We start from the raw sequence: 22,576 nt of genomic DNA, 5'->3' as shown, positions 1-22,576 counted from the left end.
GACGTTTGTTACAACATTATTAGGTAAAAGCGGAAAGTACGGAGTACGGAGCTTTGAAAAATGATTTACCTGTTCGTGATCCTAGTAGGCTACCGGGGTATCCTGGTGCTCCGTAGCGGCCAGATTGTGAATAGCTGTGTTGTGATTGGCCGTCAGCAAGAGAGCGCGTTCGACCTGGTCGGCCTGGCAATGGGTCGGGATGAGCAGGTTCAGTATAGGTACGTGCTCGCGGTATAGATCGTGCGCTGTAAGCGGATACTTGATCCCACTCACGCTGCTTTCCAAAGGCGCCGAGCGTTGCTAACGAAGATAGTGGTCCATTGGGGCTCGGTGTACCAGTGAGTCCACCGCAACACGCATTTGGAAGTTTCTCAGGTGCTTGTGTATGCAATCTATGAACGGTACGAGATCTTCGGCGAGATGCTGCTGCGAAAACAAGCACAGCAACGACTATCGTGCCGCAAATTGCAGCGCTGGCCGCAATTGTGATTTTGTCCATGTTAGAAGCAGATGCAGACACAGTACGAACTTCACGACATTGCGAGTATGGTACGGTTTCGGGGCTTACGTGAACCTCCTCTAAGGAGATTACGCAGACCACGATGCATTCCTGCAAATTAAAAAAAGTCGATTTAGAATATCATTATAATTAAAAAGGATTAAAGTTGCACGAATATTTATATGCATGCATGGTATTTTATTTTATTTTTATTGAAAATACATTTTCGATATTTATTTTAATATATATTATATGCATAGCGTCTATTATTTAGTGCACATTTATTATGTCATAGTTTTTGATTGATGTTTGTATAATCAAAACCAGCTAAACAAATAAGATAAAATTTGGTTATTGTTCATTCATAAGTAATTCAAGAGCTGCACTCTTATCCATACTTGATAGTAGTGAATATAATTACATTAAGTACATACATATATATATTGTGCCTACCTGAGATGGAACGTTTTTGATTTTGAATTCCCTCTCGCTGGCTTCTAAAGGTGGACCTTGTTTGAAACTTTTATCTCCAAAGAGTCGATAAACAACTCTAAAACCTAGAATATTTGCAACATCAGAATCCCATTGGATAATAACTGCGTTATCTTGTCTATAAGCATTTTTCACTATAACTTCATTTGAATCATCTATTTTTGGTTTCTGTTGAGGAAAATTCATAACAAGGGGAGGCCTTTGATTTGGTGCGTGACGCCAACTTGGGGCTGCGGGTCTTACGGGGGGAATACGAGTTGTTCGTACTGTACTGAAAGTAGTAGGTTGAGTAAAGTTTGGCTTGATAGGTAATTCATTGTTTTTAATTACTGCAGATTGACTTGATACAGATGATGTTGAACTGACTATAGATTCCTTAGGAGTAGTTGTTGTGGTTGTACTGGTAGTGCTTGTCTTCAACTCGATGTTCTCTCTTATTTCCTTTGTAGTCAATTTTTCTGAAGCTGTAGTTGTTTCAGTTTCACACACCAATTCGTTTGGTTCCAAACTATAGAATCCACGTTCACGAAAATGTGGAGGATTACCACAAAATTGAGGGTTCCTTTCACGAGATGTAACTTGTAGTTCACCATTTCGTATCCATTCAATTATCCATCTTAGACGGCAATCGCAATTCAAAAATCTTCCCCCTAAGCTAAGCCCTCGTAGTGTTTGATTAAGATGAATAAAAGATTCAACTGGCACCGTTGCCAGTGGATTGCCATCTAAAGCTAGCAATGTTACTGATGGATTGTTCAAAAACGCATCAGTAGGAAGTTTATTTAATAAATTGAACCCAATGTCTAAAACTCTTAAATCACTTAATGTTCCGATTGCCGCAGTCGGAAACTCTGGTAAAAGATTGTTTAAGAGACTCAATGAAGTTAATGTTGCTTTTATTCCAACAAAAGCATCTTCTCTTAAAGTAACTATTAAATTTCTTTCTAAATTAAGGGCTGTTAGTGAATTTAACCCTTCAAAAGTACGAATTCCATCAGGACCAGGTAGTTCTCGTATACTATTCTGTGACAAATCGAGAAATGCCAAATTACGAAGTCCTCTAATACATTCTGGCACGACTTTTTGCTTAGTTCCTTTAAGGTTTAAATTTTTCAACGAGTTTTCCAATCCGGAAAGAGCGTTAGCTGCTAATGTTATGTTATTATCTGACATCTTTAATGTGGTTAATTTACGGAGAGTACTAAACGCGTGATTATCTATATGTGTAATTCGATTTTTAGAAATATCTAATAGCGAGAGATTAGTCAATATTTTAAAAGCCTTTGTTGGGACTTCCGTCAATACGTTATCTTGGAGATTTAAATTTTTCAAGTACATAGTTTGCCCTCTAAATGCATTGTCGTCTATTTTTTTAATTTTACATCCTGATATTTGGAGATTATGTATTTTCAGATGTAGAAACATGTCATTCCTGAGTAAAGGAATCGTTGAATTATTTATATATAACAGGTCCAACGATACACTTCGAGCACTCGAATTTAGCGCCGTTAAAAGCCCAAAAAAGTCAACCTGAAACAAAAATCTATGTTAATATATATATACTTTCGACATGACTCTCAAACCTAATTTACAAGTTCATAATAATTGAAATATAAAACGTCTATCTTTTTATTCTTCAAACATTTAGCAATTTAATTCATGTATTGAGAAGATCACAATTAACATTATACGAGTACATGACGTACACTCGTACCTGATACACAAGAAATAAAAAACTGACGGGAGTGTTCATCGTTTAATAAATATTGTTGATTGTTAATGATCTTCGCGTATTTATATTTTTGATAGTAATATCTGATAGAAACCTGTCGGCCTAACTAATGGTAGGTTATAACCGTTGCGTGTATAGCAGGTTAGCATTAAGGTTTTACAATGTCTTGAACGGTAGAAGATAAAACATACCTGATCACATTGGACTGACAAATCTCTTGCTAAACTGAGTGCACAGACACATGCTGTTTGTAAACCTGGAGGACCATCCCAAGGGCATTCTCCTTTGGTTGAATGAAGAATACCCAGAACAAGACTTATGAACAACCAGAGCCGCAAACGTGGCCGTGTCCGCACCTGCAAATAAAAATAATTGTTATTACGACTACCTCAAATCTTACTAGTTATTTGCTCCTTGATTACTTCATTTAGTGTAATTAAGTTGAAATAGTCAAATCATTTCAATTGTAGCTATATCTCCAAATGTACATCAAAAAATCTAATTCCAATATTATCAAAGTGCTCGGCCTTCGTCACAGATATGTTTTCTATCCTGCTTAATAAGGATGTTCTTAATCGGAAATTATATGTTTTCCGCTCCGCCTTTAAATTACTATTTCAATTAACTTGTTCACATTATTTTTACCAGCTTGTGTAATATGTTAAAAACATCAAACAAATCACAATACTCATCGTCACGCTTAAATTTAGATCAAAATGATTCTGCAACAAAATCTAGCCAGTTTTATGAAGAATCATTTAAATGTATGTCGATAGTAAACATAATGATGTATACGACCATTAGTAGAATGGTAGATTGGGGGTACGTACCCACGTTTCACTAATGGGTATTATACAATTAATTTCGAATGACGAATACGAATATATTATCGATCGATGAATCATAGAAACGTCCTATAACTATAGTAAAAACATTATAAAAAACTAAATTTACTTTCTCTCAGCACTGTTCAAAAGAATAAAATAGTTCAAAGGGAGTCTTTTGTTTCTATAAATAAGGAATTCTTTAAGCTTTGCAGTTTCAGTTGTTAATGGCGCGAGCAGTTAATAAAAACTATAGACAAACTAAAATGACGTAGAATCTACTGTAATTACACACATATGTCCGTCGTGTTGTACCGTTAAATCGTACTACGGTATTCTTAGTAGGACAAGCTAAGCTAACTTTGATGGCCACTTGTATGATAAAAAAAAGTTGCAAATGACAATTCATTTCTGAATAACAATCAACCGGAGCACGGACCGTACGAGAGTAGTGCAGCGTAGCCGCCACGGGCTACTAGCCCGGAAAACTGGCTTTCCCTGCACCACTAGTGGCAATCGTAATGGATGTCTTACTTATCTAACCATATAATATTTTCCAATTGTACACTCCTATATGTACTTTAAACTATTGACTATTGACACATAAAATGGCCCCAGTAGTCTACCGGTTAAATACTTTACATCCGATTGTTGCGGGTTCAATTGCTCAAACAATGCAAACATTTGTATTCATGAATAAGATTGTTTTTATCTGTCTTGGTGTTTACCATTTAATTTATATTATTATATCATACGGAATAAGTTTTGCTTGTCAAAATATATTATATCTTCTGCAGATTTTACGAAGGCATAAGTACTAATAATAGTATCTGCTGTTTTATTATGTAACAATTGACACGATAAGTTTGCGATGTTTATGAACCATTTGAGACTTACTTTTAGATATATATGTATGTATGTCTAGTATGGTTTACAATTGCAATTATAAAATAAATATATATATTACATACGTTACATAATTAAACAGCTGATTACAGTATAGAGTTCAAAATTAATTTCTTATGAATATATTTTTCTAGATATGAAAGAATAATAAACCCCAACATAACGATGGCTTTAAAATTCCCTATTATCCTTCGTGTATTGAACCAGATACCCCTAATTACTAAAATATTATGTCATCTAAGTAAATATTTACCGATACGGATGACAAATGTTGTGGCTGAAGTTATCGATCGCTAATATTTCAGGATCAAATTACATATGGGGTTTACTTCAATACAATGTTATATATTAATAGGTAAAGAAAAAATTTCGTATCCCATTTTAAGAAAATTCCATTTAGTATAAAATTTCACACACTTATAGTTTATATAGAGAAGCAGTGTAGAAAGCTATGTTTGTTAATAATTGCATAAATATAGATTATTTAAATAAATCAATGTCTTTTGTTTATTGTTCAAGTTTGTGGTCAAATTGAGAATAGATTACAGAGTAGACTTTGCGAAATTTGTGATTATAGTCTTTGACATTTATGAGTATAGTCTTTGACAATAGAATCTTCATAATGTTAAAACTTATAATCAAAATTATACATGGTCGTATTTCGGCCATTGGGTGACCACTAGATACAGTAATATGGTATAAAACAAAATTTAATATTTATAATATCTACGTCGTAAACTAATATTTTCTCTAACAGAATCGAATCGTATAAGAGGCCACTATTTGACCTTAACTTGTTTGATTGGAGTGTCATATAACTATATATAATGCTATAAAAGATTAGGTAGGTATCGTAGATGCGAGAGAAATTTTTCATAATAGTCGTGTCATTCATTAAAACTGCCTGTTTATGTTTACGGTGTGGTTGCGGTTGCGGTGTAAGATCGTAACACTGGCCTATTTACATGAGTTAACAGTCATCCGATTTCGCTGTTAACGGTACATGACGCCGGTCAACCGAGGTATGTTGCGAGCTCATTCACTTTCGCTAAGTCTTAAGTCTTCATATTCCTATAATAAATCCTGGTACATTTAATTTATGGAACTAGTTGATTATTTTACTTCTACTAGTCATTTCGATGTGAGATATTTTTTTTGTATTTGCTTGCTTGGCATTCCAAATAATAAAAATATCCAGATCACCTACATAAGTACATGATTAGCACAATGTACCACAAGCATATTATCTTCATGTATTACAGGTGGTAACGCTTTTGTCTTAGGGAGAAGGGGATTGATAGTAATGTGGAGTAATAAACCTAATGCTAGCAGTGTACCATGTGAATTTGCCACGATGGGTTAACAGCTTCACCTCATCATCCTCCATTGGTGCCCCGCGAGCGTAAACTTTTAGCGCAGGCGGGTGCATCATTCTATTAAAAAGACCCTTTTTCGTTACAATTCCAGAGAACTGAGATGTTATGCTTCCATACAATGATTTAAACAGCCGAGATAGTTTACCGTTGTCGAAAAATTATAATAGTACTAGGCACCGTTGCTGATTGGTTTCATATCCCTATGATGTGAATGGCCACGCACACCATTTAACGAACGTACACTGTCGGAAGTAAACTTTTTGTTATTACTACAAGTATCACGTACGTTATGTAAGTTACGATTACTAATTGAATGTAATAGGGTACGCAATTGTTTTATAATTGTATGGTAACTGTTTCATGTATTATAACGCCTCATTACACTGTCATATAATGTATATCTATATAAATGAAATCAAACATAGAAGTATTTGTTAACCTACATTACACGCCTACTTTTGATTGATAAAATTGCATCATACAATTTTATCAATCAAAAGTAGGCGTGTAGTGTAGGTACGAGTATTATCGTATAGTATAACGATAGAAAATTAAGAAAATAATTATATATAAACGATCCCGGTGTATTTACAATATACCATTTATTTTATTAATTATAATTTATTTACTTTTAATAATAACAAGTAACGGTAATATTTTTTTAGTCTATTCGCTAGAATTTATTATTAAAATTCCATAGTATTTATTTTTATTCTACAAATATCTAACATTACGCAAATCTTGATAGATGTTCTGAAAGTAGATAATTTTAATTATCAACTTACATACTTAATTTTACTAAATAAAATGAAGCCATCTTGAATTACAAAATTTTATTATACCCTCGTTGGAATGGAATGTTTACTTTACAACATTCTGTTACTGGACGTATCAAAGTAAATGCAAAGTTAGAAACTCGGATATTAAGAAACTTGTGTTTGATGGAAGCTAGTTGTTTACAAGAACTCGGAACTATCGCTACTTGTGATTATTACTCTGTTCTCGTATCGTCTAGTCTCGTCGTCTGCGTTAGTTGTATTTCGTATTCTGTCGTTTACTGATTCGGTCACAAATCTAAGATTCTGTATAACCTCTAATACAAAGAGACAATTATTTGTGCGATAAAAGTAAAAACCCATTACGGCGAAGAGGCGGAACACTTTATGATGAACGAATATGAATAATTCCTGACATATTTACACAATTCAAATATAGTATATTTTAATAAATGTTAATATTTTATCAGTTCAGTACCAGTAATAATGTGATAAGCTAATAATAGAGTAACTGCTAAAGTACAGTAAGTCACGTCTGCTTCAATTAGTTTACATAACGTCCACTAGATGTCGCTAAAGTCGAGTTAAAAGTCGGTATGATTTTGTTTTGTTCATTTCATATGACGCTCGGAGCTTCTTGTGAGATTGATCTTTCTAAAGGTTTTAAACGGAGGATGATGATCGGATTCTTCACACGTCTGTGTGATGTCCGCAGCCGAATGTTACGCTTTAGCGGGCTAAATTCCTTCTGACTCCACAACTTTTTGGAAAGATCATTATAATATAATATTTTTAATCAAAAATTAATTCTTAGTTCTAACATAATTTTCTGCAGTTAAATTTAGGTATGTACTAGATAAGTGACATCAATATATTATAAAAAACCAACCTGTATTTATTATTTTTTATTAGCTGATATATTTTGTTACGAGTAAAAAGTAAAATTTTTATAAAAGGTTATGCGGTCCGTGAGTATTCTTGATTCGCAAACATTTTAGCTACTTAAATGAAATAAACGCCACCGAAATACTTTTGATTATTCTATAATCGAGTTTATTTTTAATTGATTAATAAAATCGATTTTCTATTGAATAATTCAATACATTTCCAAATTTATAGCTTGAAAAACGGTATCAGGTTATTTTTTAATATCTGGAATAAAATTGACCACCCGCGTCGTCACCAAATAATTTCGCCAAAAGTACTTTCTCTGTCCCTAATATAAACTATAGCATCTCTACATAGTGTGTAAGTTAATCTACTCACTATTTTCTTATTATTATTTTCGCTTCCATGAATAAAATCTAAATCTCATTTTTATTTTCTTTAGCAAATTCATGAATGTCATTCGTCGCTTTATAAAATAAAATAAAAAGACATTAGATCTGAAATCCTAGCTTAGGATGAATTTTTATTTATATTTTATAGAGTATTTGATCATTAATTATTTATACCAAGTACGGCTGCCATTCATATTATTGGCGTACGTGAGGCGACGGTTGCAGGGATGGCAATTGTGCTAGGAACTTCGTGAAGGTCTTTGGTACTAGGAGATTCTTATATATTTATCCTCCATATACAACATTTTTATAGAAATCAGTCAAAACCATTATCTACGAGGTTAGTGAGCAAAATTGACCCAATATATCGTATATAATACTTCTTCGTACGAAGCATTTTTTAAATTGCGTAATGTTTTCTATTTATACAGCGGTTGCGCTTATGGTATGCACTCGACTAGTAAGGCACGTGTGGATACTTGGCACTTTGGCCTCTTGGTCCTCATTTAAATTGGGGTTTTCACACACTTCTGTTATGATTCGGTTACTATAGTTGATTAGCTCTTAATTATTTCAGATCATTTGTAAATTCTCCGCCATCTTGTCGCTTGTACGACTGTAAACTTCCATGTAGTAAAATGCTAAAACATATAACTTCTACATCTTCTCTTATCTAGTCCTAAGCTAAGCAGAGCTTGTGTTATGGTTACTACCATAAAACAAGCTCTGCTTAGCTGAAAATACTGCTGAATTTATATAGACACTTATATTTTTTTTAAAATAGAAACATAACATACATAGAAAACACCTAGACCGATACAAACAATCGTACTCATGAATACATATGTTTGCAACGTGTGAGGAATCGAACCCCCGATCATCGGAATTAAAGCGGAGTGTTAAACCGCTAGACCACCTAGGCTGTAAATGTTTAAGCGTTGCCAACCCTGGATGATTGCAGCGTATTTAGGATGCCTGGCACGTTTGCGTATTACGTGGAACGTAAATGGGCAGCTATTGCGTTCTGTTCGAGGGATCATAAGAAATGCTCGGTGCATCCAAAGTTTTGAACTCTTACTTTGCGAACAACACACGAGTTTATATTCTCTCATATAACAGCACTTTCAATTGCAATTTCTGATTAAATTATGCACAGTAAAATTATAACTGGATTACTTCTAAATTTAAATTTTTAATTTAAAATCTAAATTTAAATTGTTTATGGATTTTCTGCTTATTTTCACAAATTTTAATTTATAAATAGTAATAATAATATTCAAGAAAGTGTAATATTGGAAAAAGAATAGTATTACCGGCTACTTCGTCTGCCTTTTTTACTTACATAAAATTTAATTAATATCCGTTAAGCCGTTTTGTCGTGAAAAGGTAACAGAGAAACAGACATATTTAAAAATGCGATGTCAATTATGGATTTAAATTATTTCAATAACAATCGTTATTTTTTTATGGTGCCAAGAGTAACTGAACTTAATGTAGGTGGAACTAAAGACATCGAGATTATATTTAGAAGTAATGAGGCTTACCTTATTACAAGACAACGAGATATTTATAAAATATATTGTAAAATCAAGACTTACCCCACTGTTAGAAAGAGGTTTATTTTTAACATTTGTATATAAATAAACTGATTAAAATATTCTAAACTTCACTTCAATCTCTTTCCTGCAATTTTGTTAATTTTTTATTAAGATAAAAAAGTCTATGTCTATGTCCTTGCTCGTGATACAGTCTACGAGTACCTTCATAGCAAATTGCATTAAGATCCCTTCAGCCATTAAGTCGTGAAAAATGAACACTTGTAACATTCCTTTTAATAACCCACTCTAATTAAGTATACTCTGTAAACCAACCAGACTTTCACAAATAAAATTGTTAATAAAATTTAAATATAGGCACTATGACTTCTTCTATATTATACTGGACATACATCGTTGTTTCGATCACACGATGTTTTAGTTTCTCAGAAATCGTAAGAATATCATAAAATGTTATTTTGGATACCTATCTTTACATTATATAAAATAAAGCCATCACCGCTGTCTGTATGGTTAGATCTATTAAGTTACGTACAGAATTTTATTTATCTTACAGTTTTCAACAATAGAGTTATTCAAGAGGAAGCTTTTTATGTATAATACATGCCTATTACAGAAAACATGGTATACCCGTCTCCATTTAGGAGTTACGCTGGAGAGGCACCAGTGGGAGGATGATAAGATGCATGAGGTCAGGTCAGTTAGCCCATCATGACAAATTAACTAGGAAGCGATTACCATCTTATATATACTCGCATGTAAACTACACTATGGATACCTCTTTCTAATATAACATCCGTGATACCACTTAGGCGTTGTCATTACAGAGTCCTATGCCATGCCTCTTATATAATTTCACTGTCTAATCGCATTATACAACCAAAACTTAGAAAAACCAAAACTTACGAAGCAAGCTGTTTGGCGATTGAAGTAGGTGAGACTGAAATATCCAGTAAAACGAATTTTACAGTCTACATCTGGTGTTTAATACGTATGTAGATAGATGATATCAAGAGGACGGGCATTGGCTACCTTGAATCTTAAAAAACAGAGGAAGTCATTGGTAACCATTAGTATAGAGATAAGTAAAGGTAATCATTATCTGCTCCAAGTGTCGTCGGAATGTTAAGAAAGCGTATTGCCACACACATTAAACATTTCACACAACGGCCTGTTTCTGCGAGTGTGCACTTATCCTAAGCTTGGAAATTTTATATTCTCTCTTGGTTTTACCTAAAAGGTTTCTTTACGATGTGTTTACTAGCGTCACGTGTAAGAGTTTCTCTCTACGGATAAGCATAAAAGTGATTTAGTCATATAAGCGCCGCCCACTTCTATTAGCTATATCTTGCATAAGCAAATTTAAACGCAATTCAAGAATATTTTATTTCTTAAATGTTAAATTTCCTCACTTATGATACATAATAATAAATGTTGTTTGCTTTTTGTCTACTGTCTCTTAAAGCAAATTGCTAATCGGATGATTCGAATCGGATCCTAGATATGTACGTAGGTTACAATAACCTGATAAGAATATTTTGTTAGCTAAAATTACCTAACGTACATGTTTGGTAATATTACCTAGCCTGAAAGTATATAGTAAGATAATATGGGTAAAACATATAATAAGATAATATAATATTATATATTCTATCATAGTCCACATTACCATATTTATATATACTTTTCAAGACAACAGAATTCAATAAATCTTAATTAAAACGTGAAGGTATCAGGAGGACATAAAGAGTAATATTTTATATCAAAAAGACAGACTAAGTCACAGGCAATAGCTATTTATATCTATATTTTATAGATCTTGAAGTAAGCAATTAATGTCGTACGGACGCGGCCAGTGAGCGACTCTTACAGCATCCATATTTAACCGTGCAATTATGGTAAAGTCCACGGATTATGTGCCTACTAAAACATACTAAGTATCAGCTATAAAGGACAAACATTTTTAATTTATAATGCGGTCCGCCGTTTTCCGGTAATTTTACGTTCGTAGGCCGGGGTGTAGGGCTCGTTCCGAATTTATCGTTACTCCCCATGATATAGCGCCGCATTAAAGTTTCACGTGACGGCGCGGCGGCGTGGCGGCGCGGCGGCGCGGCGACGGCGTCTCTTGAACGACACTCGCAGACTCGCTCTCAACACTATTGAGGTATACTCTACTAACGTACTAGAGGAGCCACCACGCTTGCGGCTATTGTCTCAAACTCCAATTAATTGCGGCACAGTTGCCTGTAGTATTGAGATGTATATTGATCTTATCAAAATTATAACGCCTTTGTAGTTGTCACTACTGTCGTTGACAAGGCCTTAAAGGTTTACTTCTTAGTGCAAGTTAATAAACAAGACTTATATTTAGTAGCACGCTGCTTGCGCTGGTATAATCCTGTAATCCATTGAGAAAAATACCACCACAAAATTGAATATGCTTTGGTGTGCATTAATAATAATAATAAATATTTAAAAAAATGTATGAATATGTCCAAATCAGAATTATGCATTCTGGATATATGAAGATGATATTTTTCTTGATATATGTATGTATAATAGTCGTACGCAGGTGTTCCGTCTTTACATTAATAGGTACATAATACCTCAATGTGTCACAATTTGATTTCCCCCTGAAGTTTGATCTAAACTTGTAACTGTTACGGAGTGATTGATCCAACCAGGTCGCCCATCCACTTTGGCTTCATCCAAAATGTATAGTCCGTACTAACAAAACTTGAAACTAATTTTTCGTTTGAATGAAACATGCCTACGTATCTGCTTGTCTAGAGTTAAATATAAATGAATTGCTCTTTAGATTGTCGGGTATAGAAACTTCGTCTTTGTAGTTACTGGATATGCTGGAAAGACATATCCAGTAAATACAAAGACGAAGACATTAAAATAAACCTAATATCAATATTTTGTGATAATAGTTTCTATGATGTGAAAAATATTTACGAGTAAGTACAAAAAATTTGTAGTGCGCGCGTTTCATACCCTATTATATTTATATACTCGTATAGTCATCTATTGATGATAATCCAACGACAACAATAAAAGAGCATCTATACTATGAAATATTTTAATAAATAAATTATAATAAAAATAATAATAGAATTGTAGGTAACGTATTGAAAATTATACAATTAGTTTATCGTTTTTCAGTTTACTTTACCTTATATGTTCACCCATCTTTAAAAACATCTTTTGATTTTTTTTATCGTAATTCCTATACTTTCTATAACTATCTAGCAGTCAGTAATCTACGACATACGAAAAGCATGGTCTTAGCTAAGGTAGTGGTGACTGAGTTTATTTTAATAAAATTTATTTAAATGTTACGAATAGTTAATAAAAATCTTAAGTACATATGAGACTTCGCATCGCTGTGTTCTACCGAATATACAACGGACTATATTTTAAGTAATTGTTCGACATGATACCTTTTACCATCGCACACGCTGGAACCTATGTGGTCTCGTACAGTGTGGTTTCAGAGGTGCTTCCCCCCGCGTACACTTATTGTGGAATGAACTACTGCCGAGGTTTTCTCGAGAGACTACAGTAGGGGGTTTTTCAAGAAGGGTATAATAAGATTTCGTGGGTCGAAAACGCGCACGTGGACACCCCTGGTGTTTCAGACGTCCAATGGCTACGGTAACCGTTTACCATCAGATGTGTTTGCTACCATCGTTGTATAAAAAAAGTATAGCTAGTTAAATATATAGTCTTAAATATCAATGCAATGTCGTGATACTCTTTTATGGCGTATAATTATCACGAATAATTCGTATCTGTACCTGGCGTCTATTGACAGCCGTATGTTAATTAATGCGTTTCACGTTTGCGTCAAATTAGAAATGACACATTTCTAACTTTGATATGATAGAGATGTCACATTCTATTTAAAAATGAAATAATAATTAATCGATTCTACAAAAATTGGTTTTTATTTTCCAATAAAATTAAGAGTTGTAGAAAATATTAAATAATATTTACAATCAATTATTTTTTCTCATCCCTATATCCTTATATCATTACTCATTTGTTCATTATTTAGGCAGTAATCATGTAGACCTGAGACCCATATTGTCTCCTTTGTTATAAAGGTAATATTGTCACATCCATCTACTGGCGAAAGTCTATGAGTCAACTTGCACGACTGTGATAAGTCATGCTTTGAACATCATCCTTTCTCTACGGCATCACTTTTTGTTTTCTAATCTTTTACGCATCTTTGTTTCGCTGTAGTTAAACGTCACAAGTGTTGTAATATTTATGAGGGTAAATGATTTATCATGTATTTGTGGGTGCATGGATAATAAAGTCAGTCTTGGTCAAACTTGCATTTTATTCACAACATGGTGGCAGCGGTCCTATATATTTATTAATTATTAGAGCCAAATATCAAATATAAAGTGATATTAGTGCGTAATATTGTTATAAAGATAGTGTCAAACAACAATAAATATGGAACATGCTCGACCGCCATCGGAATTATGCCTGGAAGGAGGACCGGCGTGTCGCGCGGATGCGTGGCGAAAATGGCACAAGCAATTTATTGTATTTTTGAAGGCATCTGGAGTGTATAAGGAATCATCTGATGTACAAGCTAGTTTATTAATAAACTTAATCGGTCCGGAAGGCTACGATGTTTATACCACTTTCAAATTTGAGAAAGAGGAGTGTCATGAAAATCTCGACATACTGGTGAACAAATTTGATGAACATTTCGAGACGAAGCAAAATACTACAATGGCTCGCTTTAAATTCTTCACCAGAAATCAGCAAGGTGGAGAATCTATAGACGAATACGTAATAGCCTTAAAACTTCTCACACAGCAGTGTCAGTTTGAGCATCTCGAGGATGGTCTTATAAGGGATCGCATCATTTGTGGCGTCGTTGATGGAAAGCTGCGCGACCGGCTGCTAAGAGCCGATGATATTACCCTCGCTCGAGCCGTAAAGATATGTCAAGCAAACGAGATGTCTAATGAAGAGAAGCGACAGATTGAAGGCACCAAGGTGGATATCTGTGACGAAGGTACCACGGCATCGGCTGTAGACGCTGTGTACGGGGCAAGCCGAGCGTCGCGGAATGGTTCGAGCCGCGTGGTCGGCGGCGACCGGGGCCGTAGCCCCCGCAGGGGACATCCGCAGCAGTGGAGAAATGGCAGTATAGCCAGCGCCCGACGTTTTATTCCGTTCAATGCTGGGCGGTTGTGTGCAGCGTGCATGAAACCTCATTGTGATGGGGGACTTCGTTGTCCTGCCAAAAATGCTCAATGCTTTCGGTGTGGTGGAAAAGGTCATTTTAAAAGTGCTTGTGCTAAAATAAAAAACAGTGTCTATCAAATTGAGGAAGATATATCTAGTGATGACCAAGAGTTATACTTTGTGTCAACGGTTGACAGCCTCGACGGTGGTAAGGACTGTAATAAATGGTATGAAACTTTATCATTATTTACTACTGGTGTTAGGGAAACCTTTAAATTAGATACGGGTTCCGATTTAAACGTTATATCTAAGTATACATATAAAAAATTAGGTCTACACTTGTCACAATTAAATACTAACAAAATTAAGGCTATATCATTTTGTGGAAATCCTATTCCTATAATGGGATCATGCCATATAAAGTGGATATATAAAAACAATACATATATGTTAAAATTTACTGTATCCGAACATAATTGTCAAAGTGTGTTAGGCAAATACGCATGTGAGGAACTTGGCGTTATTAAACGTGTGTATTCAATCAATTTTGAACAATATAGTGATTTATTTCATGGATTAGGCAAACTACCAGGAATGTATAAGATAATAACGATGCCGGGCGCGCAGCCGTCAGTCTGTCCAGTACGTAAGATTCCAGTAGGTGTGCGTGACAAATTAAATACAGAATTAAATCGAATGGAAAGTTTGGGAGTTATTAGAAAAGTCTCACATCCAACGCCATGGGTAACCGCAATAGTTGTCGCGGCTAAAAAGGATGGCAGTATTCGCGTATGCTTAGATCCGCGCCCATTGAATCGTGTAGTGCGCCGCGCACACTATCCTTTGCCCACGCTAACTGACATTGCCACTAAGTTAAAAGGGGCTCGGTATTTTAGCAAATTAGATGCTCGGTCAGGTTTTTGGATGATACAGCTGGATGATGAGAGTGCAGATCTATGTACATTCGGTACACCGTTTGGTAGGTATCAATTCTTACGTTTACCGTACGGTATAAACTGTGCATCCGAGGTATTTCATGCTAAAATACGACAAATATTAGTAGAAGGTCTAGAGGGTGTTGAGTCATTCATTGATGATGTTTTGGTTTGGGGATCATCCATATCAGAGCATAATCAAAGATTAAAACTATTGCTGGATAGGGCACGCGAGGCAGGTATAAAATTCAATAAAGAAAAGTGTCAATTTTGTGTTGAGAGTGTGAGCTATTTAGGACACACTTTTAGTTTTAGTGGTATGCAAATTGATAAAACTAAGATAAAAGCCATACAGGAAATGCCCAAGCCACATGATAGGCCCGCTTTGGAACGCTTTTTAGGTATGATAAATTACTTATCCAAATTTATACCACAATACTCTCAAGTCGCAGCACCACTTCGTTCGTTGCTAAAAAAAGATTGTGTCTGGAATTGGAGTGATATTCACGATACGGCGGTACAGCAGTTGAAAGACTCAGTGTGCGGTGCTCCCGTCCTGGCGTTGTATTCTACTCGCGAACCAGTTCTGTTATCAGTAGATGCGAGCTCGAGAGCGCTCGGAGCGGTATTATTACAAGCCGGCCGTCCAGTGGAATTTGCATCATCCACACTCACTGATACTCAATGCAGATACGCACAAATAGAAAAAGAGCTATTGGCAATAGTATTTGCTTTGGAAAGGTTCCATCAATATGTGTATGGTAGGAAGGATGTTACGGTCGAAACACATCGCAAGCCATTGGAGACACTATTTAATAAATCCTTAAATTCGGTTCCCGCGCGATTACAACGTATGATGCTGCGCATTCAGTGTTATGATTTTACAGTCACATATAAACCGGGAAAGTACATGTATGTTGCTGATGCTTTATCGAGAGCCCCAATACCAGAATTATTACAGGAAAATATAAATGAGGAAATTGCAGAGCAATCGTGTTTTCTTATAGAAAATGTAAGGTTTAGTGATAGTAAAATAAGTTTAATAAGGGAGGCAGTAAAGAAAGATCAAGAATGTCAAGTAATAATTGAATACATAAAGAAAGGTTGGCCGGATAATAAATATTTAGTAGATGAAAGAGTGAGAGGACAGTGGTCTTACAGGGAAACCCTGGAATTTATAAATGGTATAATATTCAAGAATGATTTAGTTTATGTTCCATTACAGTTGAGACCGGAAATGCTAAAAAGATTACATGACGGGCATTTAGGCATAGATAGATGTAAACGACATGCACGCGAGGTTATGTTTTGGCCAGGGATGTCAAGGGACGTGGAACAGGTTGTACGTCACTGCCGCACCTGTGCTTTGCGGGCAGCGCGTCCCACACGTGAACCTCTATTGTCTCATACAGTTCCGTAGGTACCATGGTCGAAAGTAGGTTCGGATATATTTGAACACAACAAAAAATATTTTTTAATATTAGTTGACTATTTTTCAAATTTCATTGAAGTATCCCCTTTAAAAAATATAAATAGTAAGTCTGTTATTCTGGTCTTGAAAGATCAATTTGCAAGACATGGCATCGCGAGTGAGTTGATTACTGACAATGGGCCGGCAATGCATCCAAAGAATTTAATGAATTTTGCAAGAAATGGGAATTTAGTCACATTACAACGTCACCGAATTATCCCCAATCCAACGGTCAAAGTGAAAAGAGTGTACGGACTATCAAGGACATTCTTATTAAGTGCCTAATTTCTGGTTCAGATTTTTATCTAGGATTGCTAAACTTTAGAGCCACACCAAGGGACGGTATTAGCTCGCCAGCAGAGCTATTGATGGGACGAAGGCTCAATACTAAGTTACCGGTGCATGAAAGCAAGTTACAACCATATCGCGACAACACTCGAGATTATGAGACTATAATTCGTAAACAATCGCTTAGCAAAAAATATTACGATCAACGGTCAAGGGCGTTAACGGAATTGAAACCGGGTCAATCGGTAGTCATGGCAGATACTAGTGGTAGAAAATGCGTACGGGTGGAAGGACGAGCCCCACAACCTCGTTCATACTTTGTAACCGACTCCACAGGACGACGGTACAGACGCAACAGACGTCAACTGATTAAAGTCGAGTCTGAAATAAAATCACAGAGTTCGCCCCAGGACGAGGGACAGGATACCCAGGATATTGACCATTGGTCCAGTGCAGAGAGTGGTGGCGATAATGATGGAAATGTGAAAGACTCTCCCACCATATCCAATGCACAAAAGCCCACAAAACGGACACGCAGACTGGCTGCTGCAGCAGCTCGCCTTAATATAGCGAAATTGTATCAAAATTAACTTATTTAATGCCTAATGATATTATAATTATATTCATGTGATTGTTTTAATATTTTACAACAGTACGCATGTAAATAGTTTATACATATGTCATATTATTTTAATTAATAATGCATGTTATGTATTTTCTTATTTTAATTATATTGTAATGAAATGTAGAATGATCTAATCTTAACCTACAGTTATGTATTATTTTTAATTCTTAGCAGTAATTTTACTTTAATTCTTCAGCACAGATTTTCTTTTAATTTTTTCGTTAGTAGAATGTAAGTTATATATACATATATAAGAATTTAAATTTTAATAATGTAGTAAACGAGTAGTACCTACTTATTGATTTAGTTATTTACTATCTCAACAAGTATACAATACAACGGTCTATAGTTTTCATTTTATTAAAACATTATAATAATAATTGCCTATTTGCTGGACAATAGTCTAGAATGTTATGTTTAAAATATGTACGACCAGTTAATTTACATGAATTAAATTATTGTTCTGTGTTAGAATAATACATACTCGTACACATATTTTTGATAGGGAAGATGTTGTAATATTTATGAGGGTAAATGATTTATCATGTATTTGTGGGTGCATTGATAATAAATTTAGTCTTGGTCGAACTTGCATTTTATTCACAACAACAAGAATAATATATTATCGATGAGTTTTACCGTTTGTTTCTAAAGTAAGATTACTTCATCGAGTCTTCATAAATTAAAAATACTGCATGAAAGTGACTGGTTGCTTTGTCGATTCAACGAGATCATTAATATTATTTGATAAGTTCAGTAGTTAACCTCAAAGTCGTAAATCCTTTCTCGCATATATTTTTATTATATGACACAATCTTTGACTTACATCTCGCATATACGAGTAATATGTGTGGGACTTAGATTTGGTTAAATTACTGATTGTGAAAACAATCCATACAAGTAGCACCTGTATATCTAAGCCGCAATATATTTATGCTAATAAAAAAATATGAACTTTTGTAGAATACCCACAAGAATTACGTAAATTACTTGATCATTTATAGGCCATAGTTACCATTTTTGAGTTGTCTGATAATCTTGTTAAATACCAGACATTGATGATGGTGATGGTTTAGAATATACAATAGTTTTAACTGGAGAAGAAGAGAGACAATATTTCACTTTCAGTAAGCAGATAATAGTAATATACTTAATAAGTAACAGTAGTTTATTCTAATCTAATATTTTTTTATATAGCTGCTTTCTGATATAGATTTCATATCACGCTTTTTTTTTATTTATTTCAAACTCATAGTTTTATGTCACATACAGTTGGGCTCGTTTTATTGCCATCTCTGGAATGTGTAAAATTATTTGCATTTTATGGCTAGCACTTTATATCAAATAATTTATTCCATTACTTTCCTTTACATCATCGTTTGAGGTGCCGTAATATATAATAATTTTGTAGGTATATTTTTTTGGCACCTATCTACATTGACAACGCTGTTACTCCAGTCAGCTCGTGACCATGGCTAGTGCAACCCAGTCGAAACGTCGAGAGACCTTTATTTGCCATAAAAGTATTCGTATTAAGACACGGTTAATAATATAAATAATTGTAGGTATACTGTTTTTGGAAGTGTGTATAGGAGGTGGTGCAATTATTTGGTACAATTAAAATTGAGATTGAAAAGGATGTTTGATGTAACAAAGACTAAATGTGAATTGGATTTAATCCAATACGTTAATAAACATTCACAATAGAATGGTACTTTGTACTATAAAGGGAGTGAGGTTATTACCATAAATGTGAAAACAACGCAGCAGAAGTGTTTGTTCAGGATCTGATTGGGCTGCCTCTCACGACCGTTCTGTATGCAAACCTGACGTGCTAGCGATCAAATACGACTCGCGCTGAGTCTTGTTAACACTGACACCAATCCTGAACGATATTCGATAGTTTTCGATCTTTATTACTTTTGCACTATCACAATAACATAAATGCTGTAGGTATATAGTTTCGTATTGGGTGCACAAAAATGGGTAGTAATTTGCTTTGTTTATGGTGAATACATTATAGTGTGTTCACCATAAACAAAGCAAATTAACTTATTTTTAACAATTTTGTAAAACAACTGTTTTATGATACTTTTCATTGGTTTTATCATAATAAACATTAGATATACATATTTAGAATTCTATAAGATATTATTTAGTTATTTTTCCTTTAGTAGCTTTTTTTCCTCCATACTAAATCTAGTCATATGCTAAATTGTATTATATTATGCCGATAATGTACCAAGACATAATAAACTCACTATAGGGATTACTAGGGGTTGTTTATAATAAGAAAATGAAGAATACACTGTACGATAAGTTGAAAATAATGCATAAAAAATAATTAAATTAGTATGCAACTAATATTATAAATGAGAAAGTGTATCACACTGTCTGTCTATTCGTTACCTTTTGATAATTAAACGGCTGAATGGCTCTTAATGAAATTTCGTATGAAGGTAAGTAGATTGTATTATAGTAAAAGGACTGATTTAGACTATCTTTATTTTAAAAAGCAGACGAACTCGCGAGTACCTAATACCTAGTTAAGTATTTGATCATTTTTCTATTTTTGGACTTAATGCGTATCTGAGTGTAGAAAGCGGGGCATAATAAAATTGACTCTGATAGCAGTTGAGCAAGAATCGATCCCACTGTCCCGTTAGTAAGGTTAGTAGATACGTGCGCATTCAACTCTACCTACACCTACGTGCACTGTTGCCGCCAACAGTTTGTTACATACAAGATAATATGCTGCTTTCATAGTTTATACGTCTCTAAAGTGTAGTCTCTAAGAGTGCAGTACATCTATTATTGACATTTTGTTTTAATAAGTAGTTATATCGTTTTATATTGCTGCCATTTGAAAAGATATAATTTAAAATGATATTATGTAAAACGAAATGTAATTATAATTGTCAAGTAAGCGTGATGCAGATGAAGTTGTTGGTCAGCTAGTTTTGGATAAAAGACGAACTTAATGTCCTATGGTATTCTCTACTAGTCACTTGACCAATTTCTCTAAAATATAAGCTTTACAATTTAGAAATTTCGTAATTAACATAATGTAAATGATGTTGATCTGAGTACAAGATAGCAATTTTTATTGTTATTTTAAGCCACTAGTAGGAAACCAGTTGACAGTAATTGTCTATAAATGTCTTTAATCTCGCTCTTTAAAGTGTATTATTGCAGCAAATATTACACCACATTAAGACATGACATTTTTATTAATTGGACTGACAAATAAACAGACAGCCCAAACTTAAACTGAAAATAATTATACTCACTCTCGACTTCTTATTATAGAGCAAGCCTATTATTTATTACTATCCTTACAGTCTAGTTCAACTTGCTACTTCAGTCGAGAAGAATGGGCAAACTCTATAGGTACATTTATTATGTATCATATTTTTTAAATCAGAGTACATCTTAAACAAAATGCGTTCAAATAGTGTACATGACCTGATGTCTTATATGTATCTATCAACAGCACCATGAATATCGCGTCATCATTTGACATGGTAGGTACCACTGCTACCACTCATGCGTTGAAATATAGTGTTTGAAATGCATTAAAATCGTTGTGTAGTGATCGCAGTATTAGAGAGCTCCGTTTAGAGTTCCGTTACAATTTGACGGGATGTACACGTAGTCTCCGGATCTAGATTGTTTTGCACACACTGTTAGGTAATACATTTTGGTGTAATTACGCGCGACAAGATTTTGTAATTATAAATGTTGCGTAATAGGTTAGCCGCAACTTTGTTTTTTGATATTATTTATAATCTACTAGCTACTCGCCCCGGCTTCGCACGGGTGTACATGTATTATATATATATATATATATAAACCTTCCTCTTGAATCACACTATCTATTATTAAATATGCATTAAAATCTGTGTCGTAGTTTAAAGGATCTAAGCGAACAGACTGCGGAAGCGACTTCATTTTATACTGTGTAAAGATATACGTCCTCATCATTCAATATGTATTCATGTCGAATTTTGTTAAGTTTCGTTCAGTCGTCTAGTTTTTTTTATGTAATTGGAATAGTAAACAAGTTGATTGCTTAAAATTATAGTATATACCGTCGCCTATATTCTACATTTTTGAACGACTCATTTCTCTGCTTTATCTCACCCTTCAGCCAAAATACAGCTTACAAATTAAAGTACATGGCGGCTGAAATAACAAGCAGATGCCTTTTTAGAAAGTCTATTTTATTGATTACTTGTGAAAAGGTACATGTTAAGACACAGATAATACTTTCGAATTTATATAAATGTGGAATCCATGTAAGCTACTGATATTCATATATGTATATATTAGGTACTGATATTCTTATATGGATGGAAGGGAAACATTTGACGTCCTCGCACGGTATTGTACAGTGGAAAACGTGAAAAGTTTCTACAGGATTGGCATATAGAACAAATTTGTAGCGAATGGGTCGATGCTCCTAGTCCTTCGCTTCAATTTTATGTGCGCAAACGTTTTCGTATGCTTGTGCGTACCTATACTAGGTCGATGCCCGTAGAATTAACACTACGAGTAGACTATTTTTTATTTTAATGATGATTGTACGTCTAG

The 22,576-nt window shown here is 34.4% G+C and overlaps 2 protein-coding genes across 2 annotated transcripts in view; one reads left to right on the top strand and one right to left on the bottom strand.

Annotated features, from left to right (window-relative positions):
- LOC131844867 (rab3 GTPase-activating protein catalytic subunit) overlaps positions 1-22,576 on the top strand; it is a 45,261-nt gene that overhangs the window by 4,494 nt on the left and 18,191 nt on the right. The gene's annotated exons all lie outside the window — the stretch shown is intronic.
- LOC131844866 (leucine-rich repeat and immunoglobulin-like domain-containing nogo receptor-interacting protein 1) overlaps positions 1-22,576 on the bottom strand; it is a 39,722-nt gene that overhangs the window by 2,059 nt on the left and 15,087 nt on the right. Inside the window, exons 2-4 of the mRNA XM_059193844.1 lie at positions 2,915-3,079; positions 953-2,521; positions 70-610 (exon numbers count right to left, since the gene is read on the bottom strand). Of these exons, the coding sequence (XP_059049827.1) occupies positions 70-610; positions 953-2,521; positions 2,915-3,079 (2,275 nt within the window). The remainder of the gene's footprint in view (positions 1-69; positions 611-952; positions 2,522-2,914; positions 3,080-22,576) is intronic.

Source organism: Achroia grisella, unplaced genomic scaffold (genome assembly GCF_030625045.1).
Source record: "Achroia grisella isolate CSIRO2021 unplaced genomic scaffold, CSIRO_AGI_Agris_v1 utg4223, whole genome shotgun sequence".
NCBI classification, from domain to species: Eukaryota; Metazoa; Arthropoda; class Insecta; order Lepidoptera; family Pyralidae; genus Achroia; species Achroia grisella.
Note: the sequence above shows the minus strand (reverse complement) of the source record. Positions and strands in the feature narration are given on the sequence as shown.